Source organism: Oreochromis niloticus, linkage group LG12, assembly GCF_001858045.2.
Source record: "Oreochromis niloticus isolate F11D_XX linkage group LG12, O_niloticus_UMD_NMBU, whole genome shotgun sequence".
Lineage (NCBI taxonomy): Eukaryota > Metazoa > Chordata > Actinopteri > Cichliformes > Cichlidae > Oreochromis > Oreochromis niloticus.
In genome coordinates this window covers 32105824-32133014 of record NC_031977.2, presented here as the reverse complement: position 1 = coordinate 32133014, position 27191 = coordinate 32105824, and the positions used below count along the sequence as shown (strand labels likewise).

The 27191-nt window shown below is 39.5% G+C and overlaps 1 protein-coding gene across 3 annotated transcripts in view; it reads left to right on the top strand.

Annotated features, from left to right (window-relative positions):
- Positions 1-26853, top strand: part of cep120 (centrosomal protein 120) — a 35292-nt gene extending 8439 nt beyond the window's left edge. The window contains exons 8-21 of one of the 3 annotated variants that reach the window (XM_005451460.4): positions 80-299; positions 382-571; positions 2339-2488; positions 3750-3932; positions 4012-4108; positions 4748-4924; positions 5056-5145; positions 5251-5343; positions 6333-6494; positions 6587-6709; positions 7202-7300; positions 23981-24126; positions 24678-24944; positions 26055-26853. In XM_005451460.4, the coding sequence (XP_005451517.1) occupies positions 80-299; positions 382-571; positions 2339-2488; positions 3750-3932; positions 4012-4108; positions 4748-4924; positions 5056-5145; positions 5251-5343; positions 6333-6494; positions 6587-6709; positions 7202-7300; positions 23981-24126; positions 24678-24894 (1947 nt within the window). In that variant the 3' untranslated portion in view covers positions 24895-24944; positions 26055-26853. Of the gene's footprint in view, positions 1-76; positions 300-381; positions 572-2338; positions 2489-3749; positions 3933-4011; positions 4109-4747; positions 4925-5055; positions 5146-5250; positions 5344-6332; positions 6495-6586; positions 6710-7201; positions 7301-23980; positions 24127-24677; positions 24945-26054 lie in introns of all 3 variants that reach the window. The other 2 variants (XM_005451461.4, XM_003444505.5) reach the window with 2 other exon arrangements.
- Positions 26854-27191: the final 338 nt, after the last annotated feature.

Genomic DNA, 27191 nt, shown 5'->3' with positions numbered 1-27191 from the left:
ATGCTTTATGATGGACCTGAGTTGTTGTCTGATTATCAAACTACATGTCATGCTACATGGTCTTGTGTCCTTTCAGCAGTCTGTGGGGAATAAAGAAGCTAGTGGAGTGCTGTCTCCTGCTGTTCCTCCTGCTGAACAGAGACCTCGAAGCTCTTCTCCAGTCCATAAGCCTGCAGGGTCTCCTCCACATCCTGGTCCTCGTGGTCCTCCTCTCCCTCCTCCTTCATCTCATACAGAGAGCGAAGCAGAGAGTCTGCTGGATGAGCTTCGGCACGGCAGAGAGCCGACAGGATTGGCAGGTAGGACTCAAAGTAAACAGCTGTCATTTTCACACGAGAAGTTTGAAAGATTCAGGGCTGAAGTTTGTTCACTGGTGTCCAGCTACAGATTTGGAGGCTCCAGCATTGCTGCCCAGACAGCCTGAGGCTGCAGCGGATGGTGGAATGTCATCCGTCAGCGTTTCTGCTCCCAAAGTCTCCATCCCCCCCTCCGCTCATCACTACTGCTTCTCTCTGGACCTCCGCAGCCTGGGAAACCTCAGCTTACCCCACCCCATTGCTGCTACGCTCAGGTGAAACACTTTATCTGCTCTCAGCTGTCAGAATGAGTTTTTCCACATACGGTGCTGTGCAGAGATTTTAGGGAACTTTAGATGTTTACATTAATGTCTGTCAAACACTTGGCAGCATTGAGCCCGAGTCATGAGGAAACATCTTAATTTCCATTCAGTTTTATTTACATGGTGCCATTAGAAATTGCAGCTTGTTTACAACAACAATTTTTTTTAAAATTATATCAATTGAATTGATAAGAATTTAGCGATTCTGATGCCATTATTGATATTACTTGTTAATTCAGTTCCTTATCGATTCTCACGGGGTTCTCATTGACTCTGCTTTGAGAGTCATCACCATCACTAAACAAGATATCGAAGACATAACATTCTTGCAAATTAATTGCATGCTGTGGGTTGAAGGTTCGTACATGTTGGAGGTATTTTTCCTCTTTTTTGTGATCAGTGTGGAGTCATTATTGGTCTTACAAATAATGCAGTGTGTTACTTAATTATTTACTGGAGAAATAAATTAATTACACAACGTGATGCATTAGTTTCTTGTTTCTCCATAAAGCGACCTGAAATCCGTTTTTTCATAGTTGCCATTTTATAATATAGGGCAATAGGCCACACCCCCACATACCAGCACCTAATGCACTAATGAGCACACACATGATCTTTCTCTTAGTATGTAAACACAACACCAACAACACAAAACAAAGATGAACACCAGCACAAAGAGATCGCCACAGTGATTCTACTTTAGAAACATTAACAGCTAGAAACTGAGGCTATAGCCTGAGTGATCATCCATTTGTTAGCTGTTGAAGTTCAGGGTCTGGCTGCTTGACTGGGGTCTGCATTCACTCAGCTAATGTCACTGTGGGTTCTTGGCTAGCTTAGTGTCAGCATGCTGTCTGTGCAGGTGCTTGTAAACAGCCAGATTTGTGTTAGCATCATAATGCACTTGTTTCTGTCCTGGATACAGTTTGCACTTTTTCCATCTCGCTCTAATCTTTTAGACCAATTTAAAAAACAAAAGTAATGGCCATATCCACGTTATAGACTATACCACTATTTCCCTTCTCCAGCACACAGACTGAAATCAGCTGATTGTAGCGCAAGTGCAAGTTGAACCGATAAGTGGAATTGATAAGCAAGCAGACTAACAGTTACAAGGAACTGAACTATTCCCATCCAGCATAACTAAAATTTCTGGGCCTGAAGTTGTTATAAATGAAATACACAAATTATTTGCATTAACAACCTACAAATCCTGTCTGCCATGATTTCGTTCCCATATAAAAAATAAGCCCAGTTGCGACTTGCAATCATGCAATGCTATCAGTGCTATTAAACCTGTTTAAATGTTCTCAAAAATCATAACTACCTGATAAGTATCTTGAAAACTGGGTTAATGGGGCCAGCAACGATTTTTAATTGTCAACATGTACAAATAAATGTACTGATTATCCTTTTAGTGCTTTAAAGGTCTGTATAAGTGTGGATGGTTAGTTTATCTACTGTCCAACATAGAGAAAGTAGTTTTCCTGTATTTTACTCACAATTATCACTTAAACAGTTTATTTTAAAAACCTATTATAACAAACATGTCTTTAAAAAAAAATATCCTAAGATTTCATCGACTTCTGTCCATTTTTTTTTTTTAAATGTCTGGTGTTTGATTGAGATAATTTTCTTTTTAGGAATGCATCCAAATATTTAGAGAAGTGGTTTTAATTTTATCTGTTCATTGATGGTTGTATAATTGTCACACCTCAGGTATTCCTACCAGTTCTTCGGCAGTGCCGCTCCGATCATGACTAACCCTCCTGTGGAGCTGCAGAGGAACATGGAGGTGTCTCTGCCTCAGTCCTACTGTGCCTTCGACTTTGCTGCCCTGCCACAGCAGCTACAGGAAACCTTCAGCAGGTAGGGATAAAAACTTCATTCTTCCATCAAAATTTAAAGAAGTGCAACTATTATAGCAGCTGATGGACACTGTTTTTAATATCATGCTTTAAACATATGGAAGGAGATCAAATGTTGATCGCAGTTAAATGATTCACTTTCATTCAGTATCAGTAAATGTTATCAGGAAAAAATATTCGGTGTAACTACCTAACCTTGTATATTTATAAAGGTCCAGTGGTGATATTTTTAATGATAACACAGTAAAACATAAATAAGTGCAAAGAAACCATCTCACCATCATACATTATTTAAAGAAAGCTGAGCTAACGGGTTTATCGTTGGTTTGCTCTTTGTCCTCCTGCTTCAGGGATCAGCTCTCTGACACTGTGTCAGCCAAACTCTTCTGATGGAAAAATAACTCCACACCTATTATAATGGCAGCTTGAACAGTGTTTCCTTTTGAGTCATAAGCTATAATTATCTTTTCCTTTTACTTCAACGTTTGTTTTTTATGACAGTATAAATGACATAAATGGGTGAAAAATTAAAGGAAAAACCTGAACGATTGAACCCTTCAGTGATTTCATTCTTCTTCTGCTGTGGAGAACATTTTGCTGTTGTGTCGTGTGACACCTGCCCGCTTTGAAGGAATGGTCACTGCAAATAACCATGATGCCTTTTTATTTTTAAACCCTGTCTTGTCTGGCAGCTTTTGCAATCAGAATTGTGATCTGAATGCCCCCAGAAGGAGATATCTGGAGATGCCTGACCTGATCAATTGTTTTTCTTTCTTTCTTATTCTTTGAGGAAACCTTTTTATCCTGATACAGTGTTTCCATAGAATCAGATGTATTTGTGGCAGTAGTGAGGCTGGGGAACATGTATACGGATCTGTTTTCGTGAGAAAGATGGCTCACTCATATTTCAGCTCCACAGTTTTGAATTGCATCTGGCGACAGTTGTCCTCGTTCTCTTATGACGCCTCATTGATCTCAGTGTAGAGGCACGAGCTCTCCTGCTACAGCTCATACTCCTGCAGCTTTGTACATGAATGCCAGCTATGCTTGATGAGATGAGCCCCACTTTTTAAAGTAAACCAGTTGGTAACACATGTCCTAAAAAGTGGTTTGATAAAACAGTTTCTTTTTTTTTTTTAAATTCTCACAGCAGAAATTAACAAAGAAAAAATGGAGGAATGTTCATGAGTTTGGTGTTAGTTCAGAAGAAGTGATAAAAAAAGCAGCAGGGGGATTTCATGTGTTTTAACTGTGTGTTGTAGAGTTCCTCTGGTGGTGGAGGTTTGGCACAGAGACACAACCAGCCGTGACCAGCTGATTGGACGAGCCTCCATCCAACTGTCTCAACTGTTGAGCACTGAGAAGAGCAGATTCCTGGGATCAACTGGAGAGCAGTGCTGGAGACAGACTCACCTGGACAGGATCCCTGTGGTCCAGAAACACCGGTAGAAACCAGACTGACTGATGGCTCACGTAATGATGATTAACCTCTGTTTAACAGCTGCATTTCTATCTGTCTTTCAGGCCTGGTGAGAAGGTGGCAGAGTTGGGCTACATGGCAACGCTAGAGGACCTGGGATTGGTTAAAGCCACAGAGGTCATAGTGTCTGACTCATCACAGGTGAGAGAGCAGTGCAAATAACAAACAGCCATTATGGTGCATCTTCCTTTCAACAAGATAAAGAACCAAAATATTCTGGATTTAGATGACCTAGGTGTGTTTTAGTCGATCCCTCCATGCAATATTTTTCACCGTCAGTCATACTGAAAACTGACTTCTTTTACTTGCTGCACCATCTGTGGTAGAGTGCTATTCTATAAAAGCTGCTTTCAGTTCATAACTCTTCAACACGATACACAAAGTGTTGGATGTGGAGTCACAGCCTCCTGTTGACAGCTTTAGTTGATTTTATAAGGTTTAAATTATTTTTAAGCACGTCATCTACGATAAGTGCCTTTTAAAGAAACAGGATGTAAACCTGTGTTTCAGAGGATAAGCTGAGTGCCAGGGTTTGAAAAATATGTTTTTAACTGAGTCATGTCCCAAAAATAAAACTATATAAACACTGTAGAGCTGGGAATGTCTTCTGCTCTAAAAATAAGGTGACTTTTTTTTTTTAAAACCTTTTTCTGTCCATGCTAGTTTTCTTTTAGAGATGAAAAAAAGTTGCCTGGTCTTTTCATCACCACAGAATACGTTGTTTTTTTTCTAGCTCATCTAGATCACTTTGGACATGTTTATTTTCCTACATATCTACAGAATGAAGTTCCACCTCGCTCGCAGCCATCCTTCCACCCTGCAGTGCCCAGACCTGCAGCTTCCAGCCTCCACACAGCACCACTGGGTCCTACGGTCCCCAGAGAGACTCTGGAGTACCGCACAGCCCTGGAGCTGGAGATGTGGAAGGAGGAGCAGGAGGATCTGTTTGATGATCAGGTAACCACGAGCTCTGTGCAGTTTACTGGACGGAGCGCTCTGATATTTTCTTACTTTTGCTGAAAATTGAACAATTTTTTCCCCGTATCAGTCGACTATTATATAACGTTTATAAAATGTGCTTGTTTTAGCTGAGGAAGAAGGAGCTGAGCCACATGCAGGCGTTAGCAGAAGAGTGGAGGAGGAGAGACCGAGAGAGAGAAGCTCTGGTCAAGAAGAAGGTGGAGAGTCTACACCCGCCTACACAAATTCACATATCAATATATGCTCAAGTTTTACTGAAACGTCCCTCCTGCTCACTTCTCCACACCTGTGTGTGTTTGCAGGAGGTGGAGTATAACCTGCTGGAGGAGCAGCTTCAGAAGACTCTGTCTGATCTGGAGAAGAGAGAGAAACAGTTGGCTGAGGCTGAGCTGGAGGTCTGATGCTGACACAACATACAGTATCAAAGGCTCATAATATTCATACAAAATATTGTAATCGTAATTCTGTAAATGTGTGTTTTAGTATGTGGTGTCAACACTTAAGAAGTGCTTGACAGAAGGAGGACTGTAGACAGAAAATTGATCATTGGACATCACAAAAAGTGTCCTGTTGGTTGATTGCATCATTCAGTAATTTATCAGAATCTGTCATCATCCATCACCTGAACCACTTTGTCTTTTATGCCACACATTGTAACACAACGCTACATATAAAACCAATTCTTCATTCAGTCCAAATGCTAATAGCTCACACTTCAAAAGCAGCTAACAGTAAAACTGTTTTTTTGTAGTTCTTGTTTAACATAGACTAGAAATTATGTGGCCAGAGTTTAATCTTGCCCCCTTTATAGCAGGTTTTGTTATTATAGAAAGTGTAAGCATAACAAAGACACTTAAAAAAAATCTAAAGATACAAGTGTGTGTTTTAGATTTTTGGCTCTTTTAAAACACTTTTAGTCAGAACATCGGCTGTGCTGATTAAAGGTGAAATGCTACACAGCAGTTTTATTAAAGCTTCTCCAGGGCTATTTTGACCACATGTATGTAAAAGATGGTCATAGCTAGGACTGAAGAGTGAAGCCAGTGTTAAAGTATCTTTTTCTTAAAATTTTTAGGATTATTATCAAAATAGTAATTTTTTTCTGAGCTCACTTAAAGACCCCCATTTAAGCAGTCCCTTTGACTCTTGTACACTCTGTGTTCATCAGTAAGCAGTTGACTGTAAATTTGAGCTCTCTGGTAAATGTAATGTATTGATAAATGTATTGATTTCAGACCTGAGAATGTGAAATGCATGTAGTCCGTGTATCTTCCGCACATAGAAAGGTGGAGAGAAATGACCAGGCAGTGATATTCACTCTAGTCAAGATTATAACTGACCAAACCGTTTCTCTACAGTAAAGTGAGTGCATCTCTGTTTTCAGACTCAGAGGCTGCAGAGGGAGCTGCGGGCCGAGCATGAGCTGACCCAGAGGGAACTGCAGGAGAGCAGCAGGCGACTGAGACAAGAGTGTGACCACCGGGTGGCGCTAGAGAGAGAAAAAGTCCGACTGATGGAGGAGGAACGAGCCCGCTTACTGCAGCAGGTAGAGATTGAGGATTAGATCTGTTTGACTGACGCTGATTCTGATTGTAAAGTGACTTCTTCTGTTCTTTTCTTTGTGCTCCTGATGTGCAGATTGCAGATGGCGAGTCTCGGTACAAACAGCTGGAGAAAGAGTTCCAGCTGTTCAGAGAACAACAGAACATCAGACCCGAGTTCAGACTGCAGTCAGAGATCAACCTGCTCACCCTAGAGAAGGTAGGCAGCTGCTTTAGGAATAGTACTACCAGGAAAGACGGTAGTCATTATAATGAAATTAAAGTCAAAGTTACAGCAAAAGATTACAAAAGTAAAAAATTTCCAAACTTTATTTGTACATCACCTTTCTGTGCAGGTTTCCAGGTTTTCTTCACAGATAACAGATAAGCTGATAGGACAGAGCAAATGTACTATATCAAAATATTACAAGATGAAATCAAATAAAACAAAAATAAAATTACACAATTTGCAGTCTACAGGTTAGTTAGTGAAATAAAGCAAGGTAAAAAGGTAAAGGTTAAAGGTAAAAGGGTTAAATAACATTAATACATTTTTGCAATAATAACTCTAACATAAGTAAAAATACAATAAAACGATACTGAAAGACATAAACTAAAAATGAAAAAAAAAAATGCAACACAATAAATATGCTGGGGAAAAAAGTAATCTGTAATCAAAAATAAATAAATAATCGGTGTTTTTCATTGTCAGGTGGAGCTGGAGAGGAAGCTGGAGTCCGCCACTAAATCCAAGCTACACTACAAGCAGCAGTGGGGGCGTGCCTTAAAGGAGCTGGCTCGGTTCAAACAGGTATGGTTCACCCAGAGAAGGATGTGATTCTTAAAGGAGGTGTTTACTGCAGAGTGCTAACCTTTTGTACCAGGATTACAGATTTAAAGGATTGGTTGTCTTAATGCATGTTTGCATGTTAGTATGGGCTATAAAAGTGATGTATATACTAGTTGTCTAAGTATAAAAATATGGGCCAGTTGTTATCCCTGTTAAGTATGTAAATGTGTTTAAAAACTCTCACACAAGTCAAAGATAAAAAATAATTTTTCAGCAAATTACATTTATTTATTTTTGTTTTTAGAAAAGCCTGATGACACCTGAAGCTAAATGTTAATTACATTCCAATGTCTCTGCAAGTTGATATTCATAGGCAATTCCAGTATGTAATGAAATCACTAACCACATGGATGACAAGACTAGTAGTCCAGAATCTGGACAGGACAGGACAGAATGATGACAGCACGACCTGAAACTGACAAAAACAAAACCCAAACTTTACCATTAAAACAAAGCGAGTGAGAGGAGCTGACCTCGGACCTTCTTGTCTTGACAGCGGTCATATTTCACAGCAGATAATTGTAGTTTTTCAGTGAGGGGATGCTGCAGGTTTTTAAATCTGCTGCTGGAGATGAGCTGACAGTGTTAGGACATGTAAGTGCTCTGTTTAAAGACATAGAGTGAGCAGAGGAAACCAGCCATAGCCCCACACACGTCACATCATACCGAGAATGCAGCAGCATGTAGATGTGTGATTGAGTTTTAAGGCAATTTAAAACTTACTGTAGACTTTAAATTACTGTCACCTTTTTTGGTATTGTCTCTTTATTTCCACAATCTAAAAATGTTCTTTTTAGATTAAGTGATTCTAAATTGGCTGTAGGTGTGAATGTGAAAGTGAATGTTTGTTTGTCATTCAGTTTGTTTCTCCAAATGCTGCGCCAGATTTCATCACCCTGCAGTTGGTCGCTAAGTTGAGTAATTCACTTTAGTTTAAAGATTATAGCACAAACATAATCTCAAAGCACTTTATATTACAACATTAGGACCCTAAATAAAAACCCAGATATTAGACGGAGAACCACAAGAAGAGATTTCCATTAGAAACAGTCTCATTGAGCGGGAGCGACCATCGATTACCAGCTAGGGCGTGAAAAGAGAAGATAAAGGAGCGTAGAGAGATGACAAACAAAAAGGCCAGAAGTCAAACTATAAGAGAAACTGGACAAAAGGGGAAGGTGTGCAAAAAGTGGAGGAGTAATGTTTGGTGCATCGTGGGAAGTCCCCCAGCACCCTGAGCTCTATCGGCTTGAATGAATCACCTGATTTTTTTTATCGAAAAAGAACGTTTGAAACATTGTCTGTCTCCTGAACCCAAACAGGAGAGCATTTCAGAAAATGGACAAATGACCTTTTGGAGGGCATCTTGGGAAATTTTCATCAACGTATTCCAGACCATTGACTGTATCCATGCGCGCGTCGTCTTTGTTTCGCTATTTTGTCTTTGTTTCGCTGCAGCTTGTAATTCTGATACGTGAGAGCATCGACAGCAAAAGATGGAAATAGAAAACCGGAATTCAACTTTTAGTTAGTGACGTCTGCTGCTGCTCTACTCTAATAGGGACCATAACTTTAAAAATGACCATGACGTTGTATTTAATAAGGCATGAAAGCAGTCTTTTTGAAAACAGAGGAGTTGCTCTCTGCTGGTCATTAAAAAGATTTAAGGCACTTTCACGTTGCTACATGCATCTTTTACAGTATACACTCTGTGGTCACAAGCCCAAAAAGCATCAAAGTGTATATATCTATGCTGTTTGAGGATTAAGAGTGGATTTGTGTTGGTTTTGTGTCCTCACAAGTTTGGAAAGACACACGTGTGTGTTTGTATGTCTGAAGGAGAAAGAAAACGGGGGGGAGAACGAAGTGTGTTTTTACATTGGAGTCAAATATTTAGCAGAGTTGAAGTAGACGGCCATCAGTTCTTAACAGCCCATACACACTCATTCTCCTATCTTTGTGAGGACTCTGATTCACATATAACTACTAAATGCCTAAACCTAATACCAACCCAAACCCTGAAACCAAACCCTTTGAAGGTCTGTCACAAAGTGAGTGAGCACGTCATCACTCCACAGGCCTACAACTGAAACTTGTCCTCACAAGGGTAGACGTTTATGTGCACACACACAGCACTAAGTGGGGCTTTAGTCAGACTAAGCCTAATGTAAACACACGCAGACGCACAGACCTTATCTGACAAACTAATAACTGTTACCGACATTAACCAGCTGGAAAACTGGACGGACATTTTTCCTCCCCCTCGCTCTCCGTCTCTCTTTCATTTTTCCTTTTTACAGCAGCCTCTCGCCTCTTTTGTTTCCTCCTGTCTCCTTTTTTCTTCTTGTTTGACAGTTTCTCCTTCTCTTGCGCCTTCACTATTTATCACATTCAAACTTCTTCATCATTTTACTTCTCCCTTCTTTTCTTAATTTTGGCATTTAACTTTTTTGTAATCTTCACTCTTGCTTATTTTGCCTTCTTTCTCTTTTAGTTTCATCGTCATGCCTCACGTATCATTCTTTGTACCTCCTGTCTGCCTCCTTTTGGTTCGCCTTCCTTTTCTTTTCCCATCTTTGTTCTCACTTTTTTTTCTTTTGGTTTTTCCTCCCCATCCCTCCTTCCTCCCCTCTCTTAAGTGCCACATCATTGTAAAGAAAACACAGAGTGATTTATGCACCTCTAAGGGGGTTCAGCTCTGAGTGTCACCCCCCACCTATTAATCATCCCTGGGTTTGCGTTGAGCAATAAGCTAGTCAGGCGCTAACTATTCAGATGTCACACTCTCGCTTTTTATAAAATATCAGGCCTGTGTTTACACGACCATCTGTCTTGGTGCGCCGTGGTTTTTAAAGCCGCCGCTTGTTTGGTTTTTCTCGGCCTCTCCTCGCCTATTTATTCTCTCCTCTCAGCGCCTCGCATGGCGTGCTGTTTAGCTCAAGTCGGATCATAAAAATTCTTGTCCAAGGAATAATGTGCTTTTCTACCCAGGAGGTGCAAGCGGCTGGAGAATTAATGCCCACAGAGGACTGTGGTTTTAGATCAGAGGGTCGGCCCCTGCCTTTTTGAATTCAAAATATTGGGACAAGGAGCTTAAGTTGGTCCTTTCAAAGAAAAAATACTAGGGCACAAAGAGATTAAAGTTTTGGGACGAGAAGCTAAATTTGGAATTTTTAGAAGCTAGGTGTTGTGGGACAGAGAATTACACTTGGTCATTTTCTTGAAAAGAAAGAAGCAAACACTTCTTGGCCAGTTTATTTCAGCAGATCCAGCAGTAACACAGGCTTTGATACAAAATCCAAGTTTATGGAGGAAAAAAAGGGGCTGTTGCTGTTCTAATGTGACCTGAAGTCCACCATAGAAGTCAAATATAATCATAAGCCACAACATTAAAACCACCTGCCTGCGTCTGATGGACAAATTATGCAAAAGTGGGTTCGTTTTAATGCTTTTTATCAGCATTTCTAGGCCACTCAAGTACATTTTGCTTCACATTTTAGCAGTTTTTTTTTTTTTTTTTTTTTTTTTTTTCCAAAGAATCTATTTTTAGGGTTGGGTACCGCTCACATTTGAACTGCTACTGGTGCCGTTGCTGGAATTTGCAGATCGCCCTTTTAAAAACCATGAATCTTATATTTTTAGATCGCAATTATTTATTAACAATAATAATAATAATAAGGTACTTTTTGTACTTTTGTGAGCTTAAAATCCTGTAAAACCTTGGAAATTAATTGAAACTATAAACAGAATATAAAGAAATGCCCACTATGACTTTATGTCAAAACATCAGTGTATTGTGATGAAGAGACATCAATTGAAGTTGAGAAAGATCCAGGTAAAAAGAAAAATTAAAGGTTAAACGGAAGCATGCGTTTGGAAATATTTCAGCAGTTTTATCTACAATCATACAGTCTGTTGTGTATCAGTTTTGCAGTAATGTAAATCTACTTATATAAAAGTACACATAATGTACTCAGTAGTGCAGTTTTTAGTACATTACATGTGGAGATTGCGTGTTCTCTCCAGATACTCCTACAATCAAAAAAGATGTGTGCTAGGTGATTCTAAATTGGCTGTAAGCGTGAATGGTTGTCTGTCTGTCTGTGTGACCTGTCCAGGGTGTACTCAACCCTCTCGCCCTGTGATACCAGAGACACGTTCTGACCCCCAACCACCCTGAGTTGGATAAGTGGAAAAAACTTGATGGATTAGTGTTTCATTCAAAATATTGTGGACAACAGGAAGAACACAGGGTAGCATAGAATTAATTACAATGTGGCAATGCACAAACTTCTGCCACACAAGGTAACACTCTTCGCTCTTCTGGACCTTTTGAAGATGTAGCTGTAGAGTTGGAGTCGGTCATCACGATTAGGAGCTCAATACTCCACTGATTGTCACAGAGTATTTATTATTTTAAGTGCAGCATCTTCCATGTGGATGCATACCTGCAAATGCTTTTTATCTTACCACGTAGAAAAATGCAATCCTTTTCCATGGGAAACCAAAGACTTCTGTGGCAAAGAGTCTGCCTGGGTTAAAGTTTTATAACAGGGTGTTGAAGGTCCATACTGATCATTCTCTGCTTGGACCAGTTAACCTCCATCATGTCTTGGTTTCATTGGTCATGTGATCTTACTGCTGAGTTCAGCTCCCCTCGGGGCCATCCAGACTAAAAGTGTCCTCTCTCATGACGCCGTGAGTGTGTTTGTATAAAACTGTCTGTCAAACAGCAGATGTAACATGTTGTCTGAGGGTATTTCAGTGTTACTGGTCTCAGTGGACACTCTGATGGTTCCCACTGGCCATTCCTGAAATATTATGGAGTCCCAGTGTGAGGGGTGTTGTCCCAGACAGCAAGGGTCAAAGGGTTTGATCGGTACTGAGAGCTTTTAAGGAATATTACACTACACATGATGAATTTTCTAATTTTTTCCACACAGTTGCTTTGCTGGATGGTTTTCAGTCCATCTGGAAGTAAACACGAGGCTGAAAACACATAAGCAAAGCAGGAAAGACAAACAGTGGTAGTTCCTAGAAGTTTAATATAAAGAGCCAAGCAGCTCCACTGGGAACCTGAATTTAACACAAATTGCAGACAGTTGGATTAGAAATGACGTTTTTGACCACTTGTCGGTCAGAGAGCTGGTAATGAACATCAGTTCTTTCTCAGGAACAGAAACCTCAAATGGAGCCAAAAGAATGTGTCAAACAATGAAAAATGGGAAAGACTCTACTATAACCATTGTTAATAAATGGTAAATTGACCGTTAATTAAACTTCAGTTGCCTCTCTCCTTGCGACAGCTGAGCTAGGCTTCGGTCCAGCCCCCCCCCCACCACAACTCCGAAATGGAATAAGCTGTTAGGAAGCTGGTTGGATATTAACAGTGAAAATTGTTTTTTAGAGCATTTTCTGGATGGTTATGGTTATTATAAAGTTGAGGCTGATTTTTATCATTTTTGTTTTTTCACTCAGGTTTAGTTTGGTTAAGTCCAGGAAAACGTTGCTGTTTAAAGTTAAGTGAGCCTGGTTTTGCCCCAGGAATAGACTAAGGCTCTGTATTTGCCTTCTGACACCAGGCATGCTTGAGGCAGGGTTGGAAAGACATGGGTGCACGAGCAGTTTAGTCTCTACCTGCTTTTCACTTTTAGTTTGATGCAGTAATACAGAGATTCTCCGATGACAGAGGGAGATTTTGTGACAGTTGGAAAAGATGACTTTCTTAGATCATTTGGAAAAACCCTTCACGATCACTTTGTTTGCCGCTTTGAATTCTTGTTCTACAACAACAGGGATGGGCTTTATTTTTATTTCTGGTCTTTACTGCAGTGAGTTTTAAGCTTAGGGCTGTGTTGACATCACAGTTTAGGTGAATGACTAATGTGTTGGGCATAACTGTGGTTTTAAGTGATTGGCATGGTTCAGAGTTGGTCTTACAAAAAGCCCGATCACAGCTTTACACACTCGTCTGCGTGTTGTCACTGTTTGTGCTGTTCTTTCTTCAGCTCACTGTGGTGACAGAAGTTATAACATGCAAACAGCTAAAGTGAAACATTGTAAATTTGAAAGCTGATTTCACTCAGATTGTTGAGTGTTTGGTCCCATAATTTATTTTCAAAGCACTTATTTCTTGTATTGCTGCTTGTGGTAAAGATTGAACAAATAGGAACTTCAGCTTTAACTAGAAAAATTTGCATTTCCTGCGAAAATGCAGTGTGGATGCTGTAACGCTGAAGCTGTCTGCTGAAAATAGCTGAAAAAGCTGAAAAGTAGCAAAAAATTGTAATAAATTTGCAGAAGCAAAAGAACTTAGCAAAAATTGCATTGCAGAAATACTGTGATTTAGGACAAATACTACAACATAGCAGAAATGCTGTGATTCAGGAAATATACTATGCTATGGCACGAATAGAAAGAATATGCTCAAATACTATGATTTTGCAATAATACTAAGATTTGGCATAAATACTATGCTTTGGCACAAATACTATAATTAATTACAAGTACAATAACATAGAAGAGCTATCAAGATTTGGCAGAAATACGATGTTTTGGTAGAAATAGTATGATTTAGCAGAAATGCTGTATTTAGCACAAATACCGAAAAGTAGCAGAAATACTATAATTTAGCATAATAGTAATAACTTACACAATTACAAATATGGACACATATGGAAACACACATGCACAGAGACACACACACAGGATCCAATCCAGTCAACCAGACTAAATATATTGAATTTGAATCTTACAATGAGATGCTCCCATAAAAAGGCTTTCTCTCTCTCTGTCTCACACACACATACACACACACACACACACACACACACACACACACACACACACACAGCAGAAGCATCAGCAAGTGAACAGGCGCTGTTAACAGCATGTTTCTAGGTCAGTCAAACAGCTGTGAGCTTCTCAATTTGAATCCACCAATCAGAGAGGCTGTGTGCTTTTTCCCGCCAAAACTGGTGCACTAAGTGCAGGCTTTTTCAGCAGAGAGAGACAGGATTTTTGCAGTCTATTTCGCATAGTGAGGACTCCCCTCAAACAAACAGCCATAAATTCCTAACCATAGGGGCTAAAACGGTCATTCTTAGACTGTTTTGTTCACAAGACATGGGAGAATTTTGAAATGTTGACCATTTAAAATAAAAATATGAAATATCATAGATATATGACATAGATGATTGGTTATCTAAGAAGCCACGAGGGCCCCAATATGCAAATTTGAATGTGTCAGGCCTCAGATATGATTGGCTGGCTGGGAAGCCATGAAGGCAACAATATGCAAATTTGAATGTGCAAGCGCTCAGATATGATTGGTTGTCTTTGAAGCCATATAAAAAGCAGTAAAACTGTACTATGATTTGGTAGAAAAACTATAATTAATCAAAAATACTATATTTGGCAGAAATACTATTTTTTAGCAGAAACACTATATTTAGCACAAATCTTATGAAATAGCATAAATAATATGATTTAGCAGAAATGCTGTATTTGGCACAAATCTCATAAAGTAGCAGAAATAGTATTATTTAGCAGAAATGCTATATTTAGCACAAATACTGAAAAGCAGCAGAAATGCTATGACTTAGCACAACAGTAATAACTTATAGAAAAATTGAAAAAGCAAAATGGACAGCTGAAAAAATCCTGAACATGCTAAGGGTCCCTCAAATCTAATTGTTAAATGAAAAAAAAAATCAGCAAAAAAAGTATAACAGTCACACAATCACAAATATGGACACATATGGAAACACACATGCACAGAAAGACACACACAGGACCAAATTCAGTCAACCAGTCTAAATATATTGAATTTAAATCATATAATAAGATGCTCCCATCAAAAGGCTCTCTCTCGCTCTCTCTCTCTCTCTCTCTCTCACACACACACACACACACACACACACACACAGAGCCTAAAGGGAACAGTATTTGTGCCATGGAGTGTTAACAAGAATCTGAGGTCCATATTAGAAAAGCTGCTAAAATCATAAAAGTTTTCAGAATTATAATAAATAATGAATATGAATTAGTGGTCTGTGATAGTGTATTAATTTCTAGGGAAAAAACACATGTTGCCCAAGGTGTAATTGAACCCACGACCTTTGGGTTGCAGACCTGTGTCATTACCAACTGCGCCACTGGGAAAGAGAGCGAGCGCCTGGAAAACAGGGTGATGAGCAGTCAGAATTAGATTGCGGTGAGAGGCGAAAAACGCCGTTTTTTGGAGTTACAAAACGTCGTGTAACTCAAAAACTAGGTGGACTAGAAGCATAATTCTTGTACTGGGTGAATCAGCGGACTTTGGTGTACTTTGACTGTGATTTCCATTGCTCTTTGTACATCTGTCGCTGAGATATGACGAGAGAAGAAAGGGCAGACCTCAGATATGATTGGCTGGCTGGGAAGCCGTGCAGGCCCTGATACGTAAATTTGAATGTCTCAGTCCTCAGAGGATTGGCTGCCTGGGGACCTGGCAGAAATATATAGTAATAGTATGATTAAGCATAAATACTACATTTAGCAGAAATACTGTATTAAGCACAAATCCTATAAAAAGCAAAAATACTATATTAAGCAATATAAATATCCTATAAAAATCCTATAGAAAGCAAAAATACTGTACTATGATTTGGTAGAAAAACTATAATTAATCAGAAATACTATATTTGGCAGAAATACTATATTTAGCACAAATCTTATAAAATAGCAGAAATAGTATGATTCAGCACAATAGTAATAACTTATACAGAAAAATTGGAAAAGCAAAATGAACAGCTGAAAAAATGCTGAACATGCTAAGGGTCCCTCAAATGTAATTGTGAAATGAAAAAAAAATCAGCAAAAAAAAGTATAACAGTCACACAATCACAAATATGGACACATATGGAAACACACAAGCACAGAGAGACACACACAGGATCAAATTCAGTCAACCAGTCTAAATATATTGAATTTAAATCATACAATAAGATGCTCCCATAAAAACTCTCTCTCGCCCTCCCTTTCTCTCTCTCTCTGTCACACACACACACACACACACACACACACACACACACACACACACACACACATGCATAGGGAGAGACAAGCAAGTTTCTAGGTCAGTCAAGCAGCCTGGGAGCTGCTAAATTTGAATCCACCAATCAGAGAGGCTGTGTACTTTTTCCCGCCAAAACAGGTGCAGCCGTTTTTACACACACAGAGCACAGAGACAGGATTTCTGCAGTGTATTTCTCATAGTGAGGATTCCTCTCAAACAAATGGCCATAATTTCCTAACCGTAGGGGCTAGAACGGTCATTCTTACACCGTTTTGTTCAGAAGAGATGGGGGAATCATCAAGTGTTAACAATTTATCATTAAAATATGAATTATTAAAGATATTTGACTTGTAATGCACCATAACTGAGTAGAGGCGAAGCAAAAACTGCCTTGACCTGCCCTCAAACAACACTTTCTAACTCTAAATCTATTTGGAGTATCGATATAATTCTTTCACCGTAAGAGACAGCAGGCTTTGGTGAACAGTCATGGAAATTTTCAGGTCTCTGTGGAAATCTATCAAAAAGATATGACGAGAGAAAAAAGTGGTTCATTTCCAGAGTTTGAAAGCTGAAGAAATCTGAGCGAGGGACAAATTTCCTACCCTCAAACAAACCCAATTCATGGCCAAATGGTAATAGCTGAGAAAAAAAATCGTACACTGTGAGCGTCAGGAGTGTCTGAAGATATATTGGCACAAGCCTCATGTCTTAACGTCGCTTTGTTAGGGAGATATGACGATTCGAATATGCCTCTCATTACAGAAATCCAGCGGTGATTTTGAACAAACTCTCCATTGACTTTCTATGGAGAGTTTCCAGACTTTGTGTTGGTCTGGGGAGATTTGCCAAAATTCTATAAATCCCACAACAATGATAGTAACATTTTCTGAAAGCCAGCAAAAATACCTACGTTTTGATGTATAAATTGTGGAAGTGGAGTGAAGATTGAGTAAGTAGCAAGAAGTTGTTCGGACATGAAGAGAAGACTGCAAAACTTTCAGTGGCACACTGAAAGCCAAGTGCATAGCAACCATAACAACGCATGTATTTTGTGAAAAATCACAAAAATGAAACTCAAAACTTAAAGAGGGATAAGATGAAAACGGTAACAGACATGAAAAAGCTGAATCATTCATGAATAGCCCAATAATTTGTGAACATTTTAAAATTTGAATGGTTGTTCTAGGCGAAAGTGTGAGAAAGTAGATAAGTTTCAAAAACAAGCAAGTTTTAGCAGAATTGCTGAAGTTTCCCATTCATTTCAATGGGACAAATTAAAGGAAAAAAGCTTAATATTTTAAAAAGTATAACAGTTAAAAATACCAAAAGTCATAGCGCACATTAGCAGAAATAGCAGAATAGTTTAAAATTTGAACGGTGAAAATCGGCTGAAAATTGTGGAAGTAGAAAAGTGCCAAAAAAAGTGCAAAAATTGGCAACTAGAATAATAAAGTAGGATAATAATAAAGATAAAGAATAAAGAGAAACAGGAACTCAATAGTGTGGATGCCTCCAGCATCCACACAACTAGGTATCACAACTCAGATATTTCAGTGCTACTAATAAATTGAAACTTCACTTCAAAGGTTGAATACAAACCCATTGGTTAATGTTAAATGTTTTGGTCTCCATTATAAACGGACCACATTCTTCAACTCTGCTCCTGCAGCTTTTATCTCGTGCTTATCGGTCTTAAACCTCCGCTCTGCATGTCCCTGCAGCCTGAACATACGGACCTTAACCCTTCAAACACAGCAGATATAACAGAGCTGCAGGGTTGTTTAACCCTCTGTTGCAATGATCTCGTCTCCTCAGTGCTGCATTTAATTAGTGAGGTTGAAAAGCCTGCAAACATTACACTATTGAGGCTGCTGGTTGTGATATTGACTTAATAATTATATATGGTAAGAGTTCTCAAGATGAAATTGATGACTTCAATCCTGAAAACTTGTTGATCTGTTTGTATATTCAAAAACATTTTATTCCAGTTTTATTTCCTAAAATTGGCAAATTTCTCATCAGTCCAGTTCTTCAATAAATAAAACTTGCTGATATATATTTTTTTTCATGTGAGGAGGTCAAACAATGTAAGTTGCACATTTTCTGAGAACATCTGTGAGTCCTTATTACTTAAACTCCACTTTGTTTTTCTCCAGACAGCCAAAATGTGGGTTAAGTGATTTACAAAACTGCCCTTGAACCCTCTTGTGTGTGAAGCTCACCCAGCTTCTTATGGAAACCAGACATTTTGTATATGCAGCTAGGAACCCTCGTTTATCTCTAATCATCCTCATTTCCTTAGTTTTTTATCCGTCATGTCTCTAAACAAGCTCGCAGAGCGCTGGTGAAAAACTCCCCCTGAACTCCCACAGGTGGCGAGCTGCTCAGAAAACTTCATGTGATTATAGAAAAGTGTGTCCACATGTAAGCGATGGGATGAAAGTGTTTGTACGAGGCATCCCCCCCCACCCCCAATACCATCGCCCAGCTGCTCAAGACTTCTGACAGTACAGGCGAGTAATGGAGGGTCAGACAGCGGGGGAGGAGAAGTCATTCTCGGAGCATCCATCCCAGAAACCAGCATCCAGCCTGGTCTTCATCTCCAGGCTCACAGCGGTTTTTTTAGCTGTTGATAAAGGAGAAGTGAAGGCTGGATGTTGTGTTATGGTTCAGTGGTCGTGGATATCATTTTATCTCAGTTTATATTTTCGGCCTGTTTAAACATTTCATTTGAATGTATTTCAGGAATCAGGAACTTGACATGGATGCTCTTTTATTCAAACAGTCTGATATAATAGACACAGCTATATATTCAGAGATTTCGATACAGCAGTACCACTAATGTTGAAAAATGAAAAATAGGCCAATACAACGTCTATAAAACTGGAAATTCCAAGTCCAACTTTCTTTCTGTCGTGATTTTTGATTGTTCAATCTTTTGTGATTTGAACCACACCAGTGGGCTTCACAAGGTAGATGCTCTACACAAGATGCTCGTAGTCTCTCGATTACATCAAAGGATGTAAAAAGGCCCAGGAGGAGGCCTCAGGGCAGACCCAGGACACGCTGCAGAGATTACATCTCTCAGCTGGCCTGGGAACGCCTTGGTGTTCCCCCGGACAAGCTGCAGGAGGTGGCCAGGGAGAGGGAGGTCTGGACTTCTCTGCTTAGGCTGGATAGATGTAAAAAAGTTTTGGTTGAGCAGTAAGGTCATGTTTATACACCACGGACAAGTAGTTGTGGCTATTATATTTTATTAAATGCACCTGAAGGTCGTAGTTGATGCATCATAGATAAATGACCAGTCGCAAAAAACACTTGAAGAGTAGGTGAAGTCCACTTGGAACCTCATGTTCACGCTCTTTTAACGAAATTTACAATACTGTCACTCAAAAGGACCCTTGCATAATCATGGAGAAATACAAATTATCTTACATCGCTGCGTGATTGTGGATTTTTTAGTAATCTTATCTGCAAAGAGATGACACTTCTGAGTAGAGGCTGAGATTGGTTTCATTAATTTAATCTCTTTTGGTGACCGAAGCTTTTTTATTTCTTTTTTTAATTTAATGAACAATACCAAAAACCTCAAAAAATTGGCATTTGCCCCTAGAGTCAAAGCATACCTTGAGCTTTCTTCTACATGGGTTTTGTGAAGTGAAGTTTCTCCTTTGGTTACCTCAGCTGATGCTAAGATTTTAATTGGGAGTGAGCAGGAGGAACAGGATCAGAAATGAGTATAACAGAAGGATAGATGGACAGATCAAATCAACAAGACATCAGGACAGCAGAAAGAGTGAACGGGAAGGTTTACAAGATGGTAGCGAGACCTGCTATGATGCATGAACGACAGGAAGTCGAGCTGGAGGTGGGAGAAGTTGAAGATGCTTAGATTTTTATTGGGAGTGACCCGAAGGGACAAGATTAGAACCTCAACAGCTCAGGTTGAGGTTTGAGGGGCATGTTTGAGATGGTTTGGACATGTGCAGAGGAGGGATGGTGGATATATTGGGAAAGAGTGTTGAAGATGGCTCTGCCAGGTTGGAGGAAAAAAGGAAGACCACAGAGAAGTTCATGGATGTCGTGAAGGAGGACATGCAGAGAGTTGGTGTGATAGGGTTGGGTGCTAAGGATAGGGCGAGATGAAGAGAGATGATCTGCTGTGGCAACCTCTAAAGGGAGCTGAACAGAAAAAGGAACCAAAGTAATAATTTTATACAGATTATTTTGTTTTTATAATTGGTGGAAGCCAAAATCAGATTAATTGTGTTGCCTTATATTTAGTTTACAATCCGTGGCCATTGGTCTCCCTTCATCCATGACTATGTCTGTCCTGTCAGATACACTCTGACAGGATACATTTTGTTAGAAATGTCCATGTGGTTATTTTGATGCTGTCAGCTGTGATTCAGAGCCTAACTGTGTAATATCTGCTTCAGAGTCCTGACTTTTAGCTACTTTTCTCTGTGCCCCCCATTCCTCCTACCCCCCTGTTGAGGCCTCGGTATCACCTCGTCCTCTGATTGTTTCAGGACTCAGCCTCAGGTTGTCCTTGGCAGCGGGCACTAGAGAAAATGTTTAGCCTGTTTGTTTTTCTAGTAATTAGCCCTAAAACGGCCTGTAATACAGACTGTTAATGGTCCACAGAGAGCTGAGCCTGTGTCAACACACTGGTGTGTGTGTGTGTGTGTGTGTGTGTGTGTGTGTGTGTGTGTGTGTGTGTGTGTGTGTGTGTGTGTGTGTGTGTGTGTGTGTGTGTGTGTGTGTGTGAGAGAGAGAGAGAGGGAGAGAGAGAGATGGTGTGTTTTTTCTGTGAGGAGGCGATCAGCCGTGTGAAAGTGGAAGCTTTCTGTGTGTGTGTAATGTGAAAATGTTGGTTTTCCCATCCAGAATGAGCCGGCTGCTCGATCTGCTCTCTATCAGCCGAGCGCACAGACAGATTCCAGCCTCTCCGATCACTTCCCCACTGCCTGCGCTCTGCTGCTCGCACTCTTCCTCATTATTGCGCTGACAGCTGAGTATGGGATGGTAATGTTGCTCGGCCTATTAAAGATATTTTAACAACTGCTTTTAGTGGTTAAATTTAGAGGATCGCCTTCGACCTTTGGTGCACCTTCTCCATGAGATCATGGTCAACCTGCACCGTAACTAATGGATACTAAGAAAATAAAGCTGCAGTTAGTCAGTAAATCCATTAGCTCATCAATGGAAAGTTATTGTCCATTATTTTGATACATGATTACATATTAACCATCAAGCTTTTGTTCCCATTTTACAATTCCTCTGAACTTTCTGCTCTTTTTGGCCTCATTTCTGTAAATTTAAAGACTTTTGGATTTTGTTCTCTAAAAATGTAAACTGTTGTCTGATTCCAAAAGGGAAAAAAGATGCACTCCTAAACCAAAACCTCACACCAGACTCCAGTGAAACTCTTTCTGCTGGGAGAAAAACAAAAGAGTCATAGTTTGAGTACATCAAAAACAAAGTGCTTAACCGTCACATAACCACAGACTGCCGTTCGCTTAGGGAGCATTAACAATTGTCACCATTTGCTGCTTTTATTTGCCTTTCAATTATGATTAATTCAATATTTTGGAAGTTAGTTAGACAAAACAGCTTTCACTGTTTTCATAGACCTTTGATCCATCTGTTTTCTGAACAGCTGATCTGATTCAGGGTTGCATTGAGCTGGAGCCTGTCCCAGCTCATTTTGGCAAGCTTGGTCAGAGATGCAGGGTAAACCCTGGACAGATCGCCGGCCCTTCGTAGGGCTAACACAGAGAAACAGACAAACATTCTGGTTCACATTCATGCCTACGGTCAATTTTGAATCACCGATTAATCAAATGTGCCAATCTGTGGATAGTGGGAGGCAGCTGACATACCCAGAGAGCACAAGGAGGTGCAGCAAGAACATGAAATTCCCCTGTGAAAATCATTTATTTAAAAATATTTTAAAAATCAGTCACCTAATAAATCAACATAATTTTTAGTTTAAGCCGTAAAAGAGAGCCTCTCAGTTTTTTCATGATAAGAAAAAAAAGCCAATTACCAAAAAAAACCCCCCAAAAGTGTTGATTGTCATAGCTTCCTACTGTTTGTTTGCCCTTCAACGATCAGATATTAAATATTTTGGTCTGTTTGTCAGATAGAACAGTGGACAACCTCCAGATCTTCAGCACAGCATGAAGATAATAAACAGGCTACCACATAAAGCTAAAAAGCACATAAAGCTGCCATAACCCAAAACCAGTGGCCAGTTTGATGTTTCTAAATGACTAATTACTCTTTAGTTCATTTGTTTAATTTAAATCTTTATATTTGTTTTTGGACTGTTACACAAATCAGACGTCACTGCTGGATGTTTTACAGACCAAACAACAATCCCATGATCATGAAATTAGTCATTAGTTAATAATTAGTTAATTAATTTTTAAAAATGGTTTAACTGATTAATTAACTATAACTTTAAACCTTCAGCGGTAACTAATTACCAAATATGAGAATTTACCACTTTTCTGGATCATCATTTCTTGCCACATAATTCGTTCTCAAATTTGCTTAATAAAAAAAAATAAGTGTTAGCAGCAGCCCTCCACTGGGGTTATGAGTAATTTTGATGACTTGCTGGCCCTCTGCTAGTGCTGGAAACATTCACACATCCTCCCAGGGTTCACGTGTAGCCAGTAACATCACTTTATGCTTTTGTATGTTGAGATTTCTCATTATTTTTCTCCCATTTTATTATTTTATTGACCAAAAAAAGACTTTCTACTTTTTAAATCTAGATTATTTGATGATTTCTTTACATTTAATTATGTCTTAAATACTGTTTGAAAGCGCAAGGTTTTAAAAGCACATGCTATTTTTTTTCCCTTGTCATAGACAGTAGGTTCATATGTTGGACTCATGTCATCATCTTCAATCTTTTATGTTCTTATATCAGATTTTTTTTTTCTGCAGGTTGTTGGATGTATAACCTGCAGCCTTTAAATAATAACTCTTTAAATTTATAATTAAAGGTCTGAAGGAACGCCACATTTGTTTTCTCCCTTCAGACCGTTGTTGTTGATTTATGAGCGTCCAGCTGACTCGGCTCAGATTGCTGTTCGGGACGGTTTTGGGAACTCTGAGCTGGAGGCCCGAGCAGCTGAGAGAAATACGGCTTTTGGACATTTTTTATTAAGTTTCCTTGAGTTCTCACCGCATTGCTGTTGGTCTCCGTGTGAATTCTCTCGAAGCCCTGCAGCATTTTTCTCAGGCCAGCTTTATGAAAATGTGAAACCAGACAAATTTATCACCACACTGCTCTGTGTGTAATTTGGAAAAACACTTTCTTGGCATCTGAACTCACACATTTCAGCGCACGGGTCAGAGGGTTATTTTCAAATATTCTCAGTTCAGATCTGATCAGTTGACCGGTGTTTGAATGCCAAGGTTCAAGTCAAACGTGTTGGAAGTCACAGTGAAGATCTTGAGGTTACGTGAGGTGAACGAGAACCTGAGTCTGATTCTGCTCACATTTAACGAACATTCACAGCTTCATAGTTTCTCTTGTTTTGTTTGGGGTTTTTTTGCAGCGGGAGCAGGAAAATGCCATGACGCGTCTGAAGAAACAACAGGCCGAGCTCGAAGCCATGAGGCTGCGTTACCTAGCAACAGAGGAGAAGGACGCGGTCCGACAGGACAGACAGGAGCTGGACAGCATCAAGAACGAGCTCAACAGGTGATGGTGATGATCAAGTTCAACAGACTTGGGGTGTCTTTCTGTTACGTGGCTGCACTTATCCCAACATCAGCAACCGCAAAAATCAGCTCAGCCAACCCAGAGTTTCCCAATCTAGCCGTGAGCACGCTCACACGAAACAGCTGAAACATAATAGAGAATGACAGGAGTAAAGCTATCTGCACGCTTAAGACTGTAAATGCCTCTGTAGACAAAGTTCACTATAAGCCAGCAAACAGCTGTTAGCAATTAATTTTTTTAAATTACAGCCAACAGGGAAAAAAAAATAAAGTTGCACCTAAAACATAAATGAATAAAATTCAGTTTCTTACTTGCGCTACTTTTCAGAGGACTGATACATCCTTTGGCAGTAGCTTTTTCTCATCTTGAACATAAAAGTTTTGCAAATCTGCAGCATAAGATACCACGACAACGTGCTCTGGAACCACATTTGTAATAATAAAATCTGAGGGCTTGAACCTAAAAGTATATCGCCCCAAATCCTGCTTCAAAGTACAGATTCCTGTAAGGCATTTTGCTTTCTTCAACAGGTTAAAACAGCAAGATGACAGATTAGGCCCCACCCCCTCTGTGCTTGACCCCGCCCCCGGTCTGGCGCTGAGCGAGAGCGCTGAGGAGCACCTGAGCCGCCTGTTGGAAGAGAGAGACGCGTTGCTAAGGACTGGAGTTTACACCCACGAAGACCGAATCATCGCCGAGCTCAACAGGCAGATACAGGAAGCCATGACGGACAGAGGGAAGCTCTGACCGCTGCTGCAGCCGTCCAATCAGAGTCTGAGTCACACCTGAGGCTGCAGGTAAATCGGCTACCTGTTTAAATCCAGTTCGAAACCTGAGTCCGATTTGATCACATCTTTCTAATTCTTCAGAAAGAACACACAAACAGGCGACACATTTGTTGTAATTGGGTAACATTTAAATAGACCCTTTCTGATAATATCCAGCTTATATTTTTATATTTGGAAAATACTACAACAGCTTTTCATGATTTACAGTTCAAAGTAATCCCTGTAACCTGCATCCCCTCGGCTCATCTGAAACGCGCTGTTTTAGCTCCTCCCCGTTCAGGACCACCCTCACTTTCAGACACACACGGGCGAAGCAGAGCCTGAGGGCTCCAAACGACCACAGACCACGTCAGTCTGAAAGATGTTTATTCAGCAGATCCCGACTGCTGAATAAACATCTTTCCTCTGTGCTACATATTTCACAATCAGGCATTAAATTTTTCATTATTATGGTATTCATGTATTACACATAAATAATTAATGTTAACCTAGACCTTTGTGCATTTGTGCAGATCTGTGCTGTGTTACATTTTGATTAAATGTAAAACAGTTTGCCTCTGTATTTCTCACATAAAGCAGTGAGACGTGCACGATGGTCCTTTTAAGACAATTACCGAGCAGTTTAAAGTCAGTGCAGCATATTATTGAATTATTGCGCTCTCTGCAAGTATTTTTATTTTTTAAACAAGGACTTGAGCCTCCTGTGCTGGCAGTGATATGTCACATGTACCTTAATCATGGAGTTTAATGTAGTACAGTGTGTAAAGTTCCATATCAGCAACGTCTATATGGAAAAAGGCAGCTTTCCTACGATTGGCTGCCACTTTAACACAAAGATCAACAGCATGTAGCTTCTATGGCTTCTGTGTCTGAGATAACTGTATGAGGGATACCCCCTCTCTGTGACATCATACAGAGCAAACAGTAAAAAAAAAATGTGATATTAAGTGTTCAAAGCATTCTGAAGTCAGAGCTTTTAGGTACATGCACTGACCTTGTTATTTAAAACTCTTACCAACCTCATTATGAACCAATAGAATAGCTGTGATAGAAAATATAGCTACTTAAAACCTGAATGAGATCTTTTTCTCATGTGTGCCAAAATCTGTCTCCAAACAGAACTCAAGCGCATGATGGTGGATGAACTCTCCTGATGCTTCGACAGTGTCTGTTACATAAATCAACCTTTATTTAAAATCCGTCTGTTTATCTGTGAACGAGTGAGTATTGTATAAAAACTCTGAATGTGCTTTTAAAAGCATCATCCTGCTGATTTTCAGTGTTTTACCTTTAAAATGACAAATGCATCACATTCAAGGACACTGCAACATTCAATGAGTGTTTGTTAGTGTATTAACTGTGTAAATAGACTCGTCCTTCATTTGTTGTGTCAGTGAACGCACCACAGGCTCAAACAATGACGAATTAATTGTTAGATTTCTTCCTTTATTTCATGTTTTGTGAATATCTGAAAAAGATATTCGGTTTAGTTTTACAGAGGATCAGGAAATTTTTTTCACTCCATGCAGATTAATTTATTTTGTTGAAGTTATTATGCTCATTTTTACATAAATGGCTGCTTAGGAGGCAGAGAATAAATTATAATATAATAAAAACTGATCTTTTGACTTTTGGATCTTGTTAAAATCAACAAGATCGGAAGTTTCTGTACTAAAAACAGGAAACCAGCAGAGTGATCCTTTAAAGCCTGAAGCATTACTGAGTAAATGTTCTTTTTAAGTTATTAGAGACTCTGATGAGCCTGTGTGCAGTGTTGAGGAGTTTTTCTGTGTGACAGCAGGTGGCGCTGTAGCCTCAGAAACTCTCCTGCAAACACTGAGATCTAATTTATTTTTTAATGATCAGAGACGACTGATCTGTGTGCACGTCTGGAATAAATTATTTTGAGAGAAAAGCTGCTGTGTGTCTTTCATTAGTGTTTTTTTTAAAGAGCAGGTCAGTATGTTTACTCATCATTACAAATGTTAAATTCTCATGAAACCGTTTCTGTTTGAATAAATTCATTTCTCTGTTCGCCAGTAAATGTAAATACGAGAATATTTCATTGGAGTCCTGAATGTGATTTCATTCTAAACCAAATGAGGAGGAAGAATTGCAGATGATTTAAAAATGAATCTATAACTGCTGTTGCTCATTGGACTGTTTGGAGCTTAAGTACACGAGTAATACAGGACGCAAGTAACTGAGGTCATTTATGATCCTAGCTGCACACTTCCATGTGCCATCGGGATATTT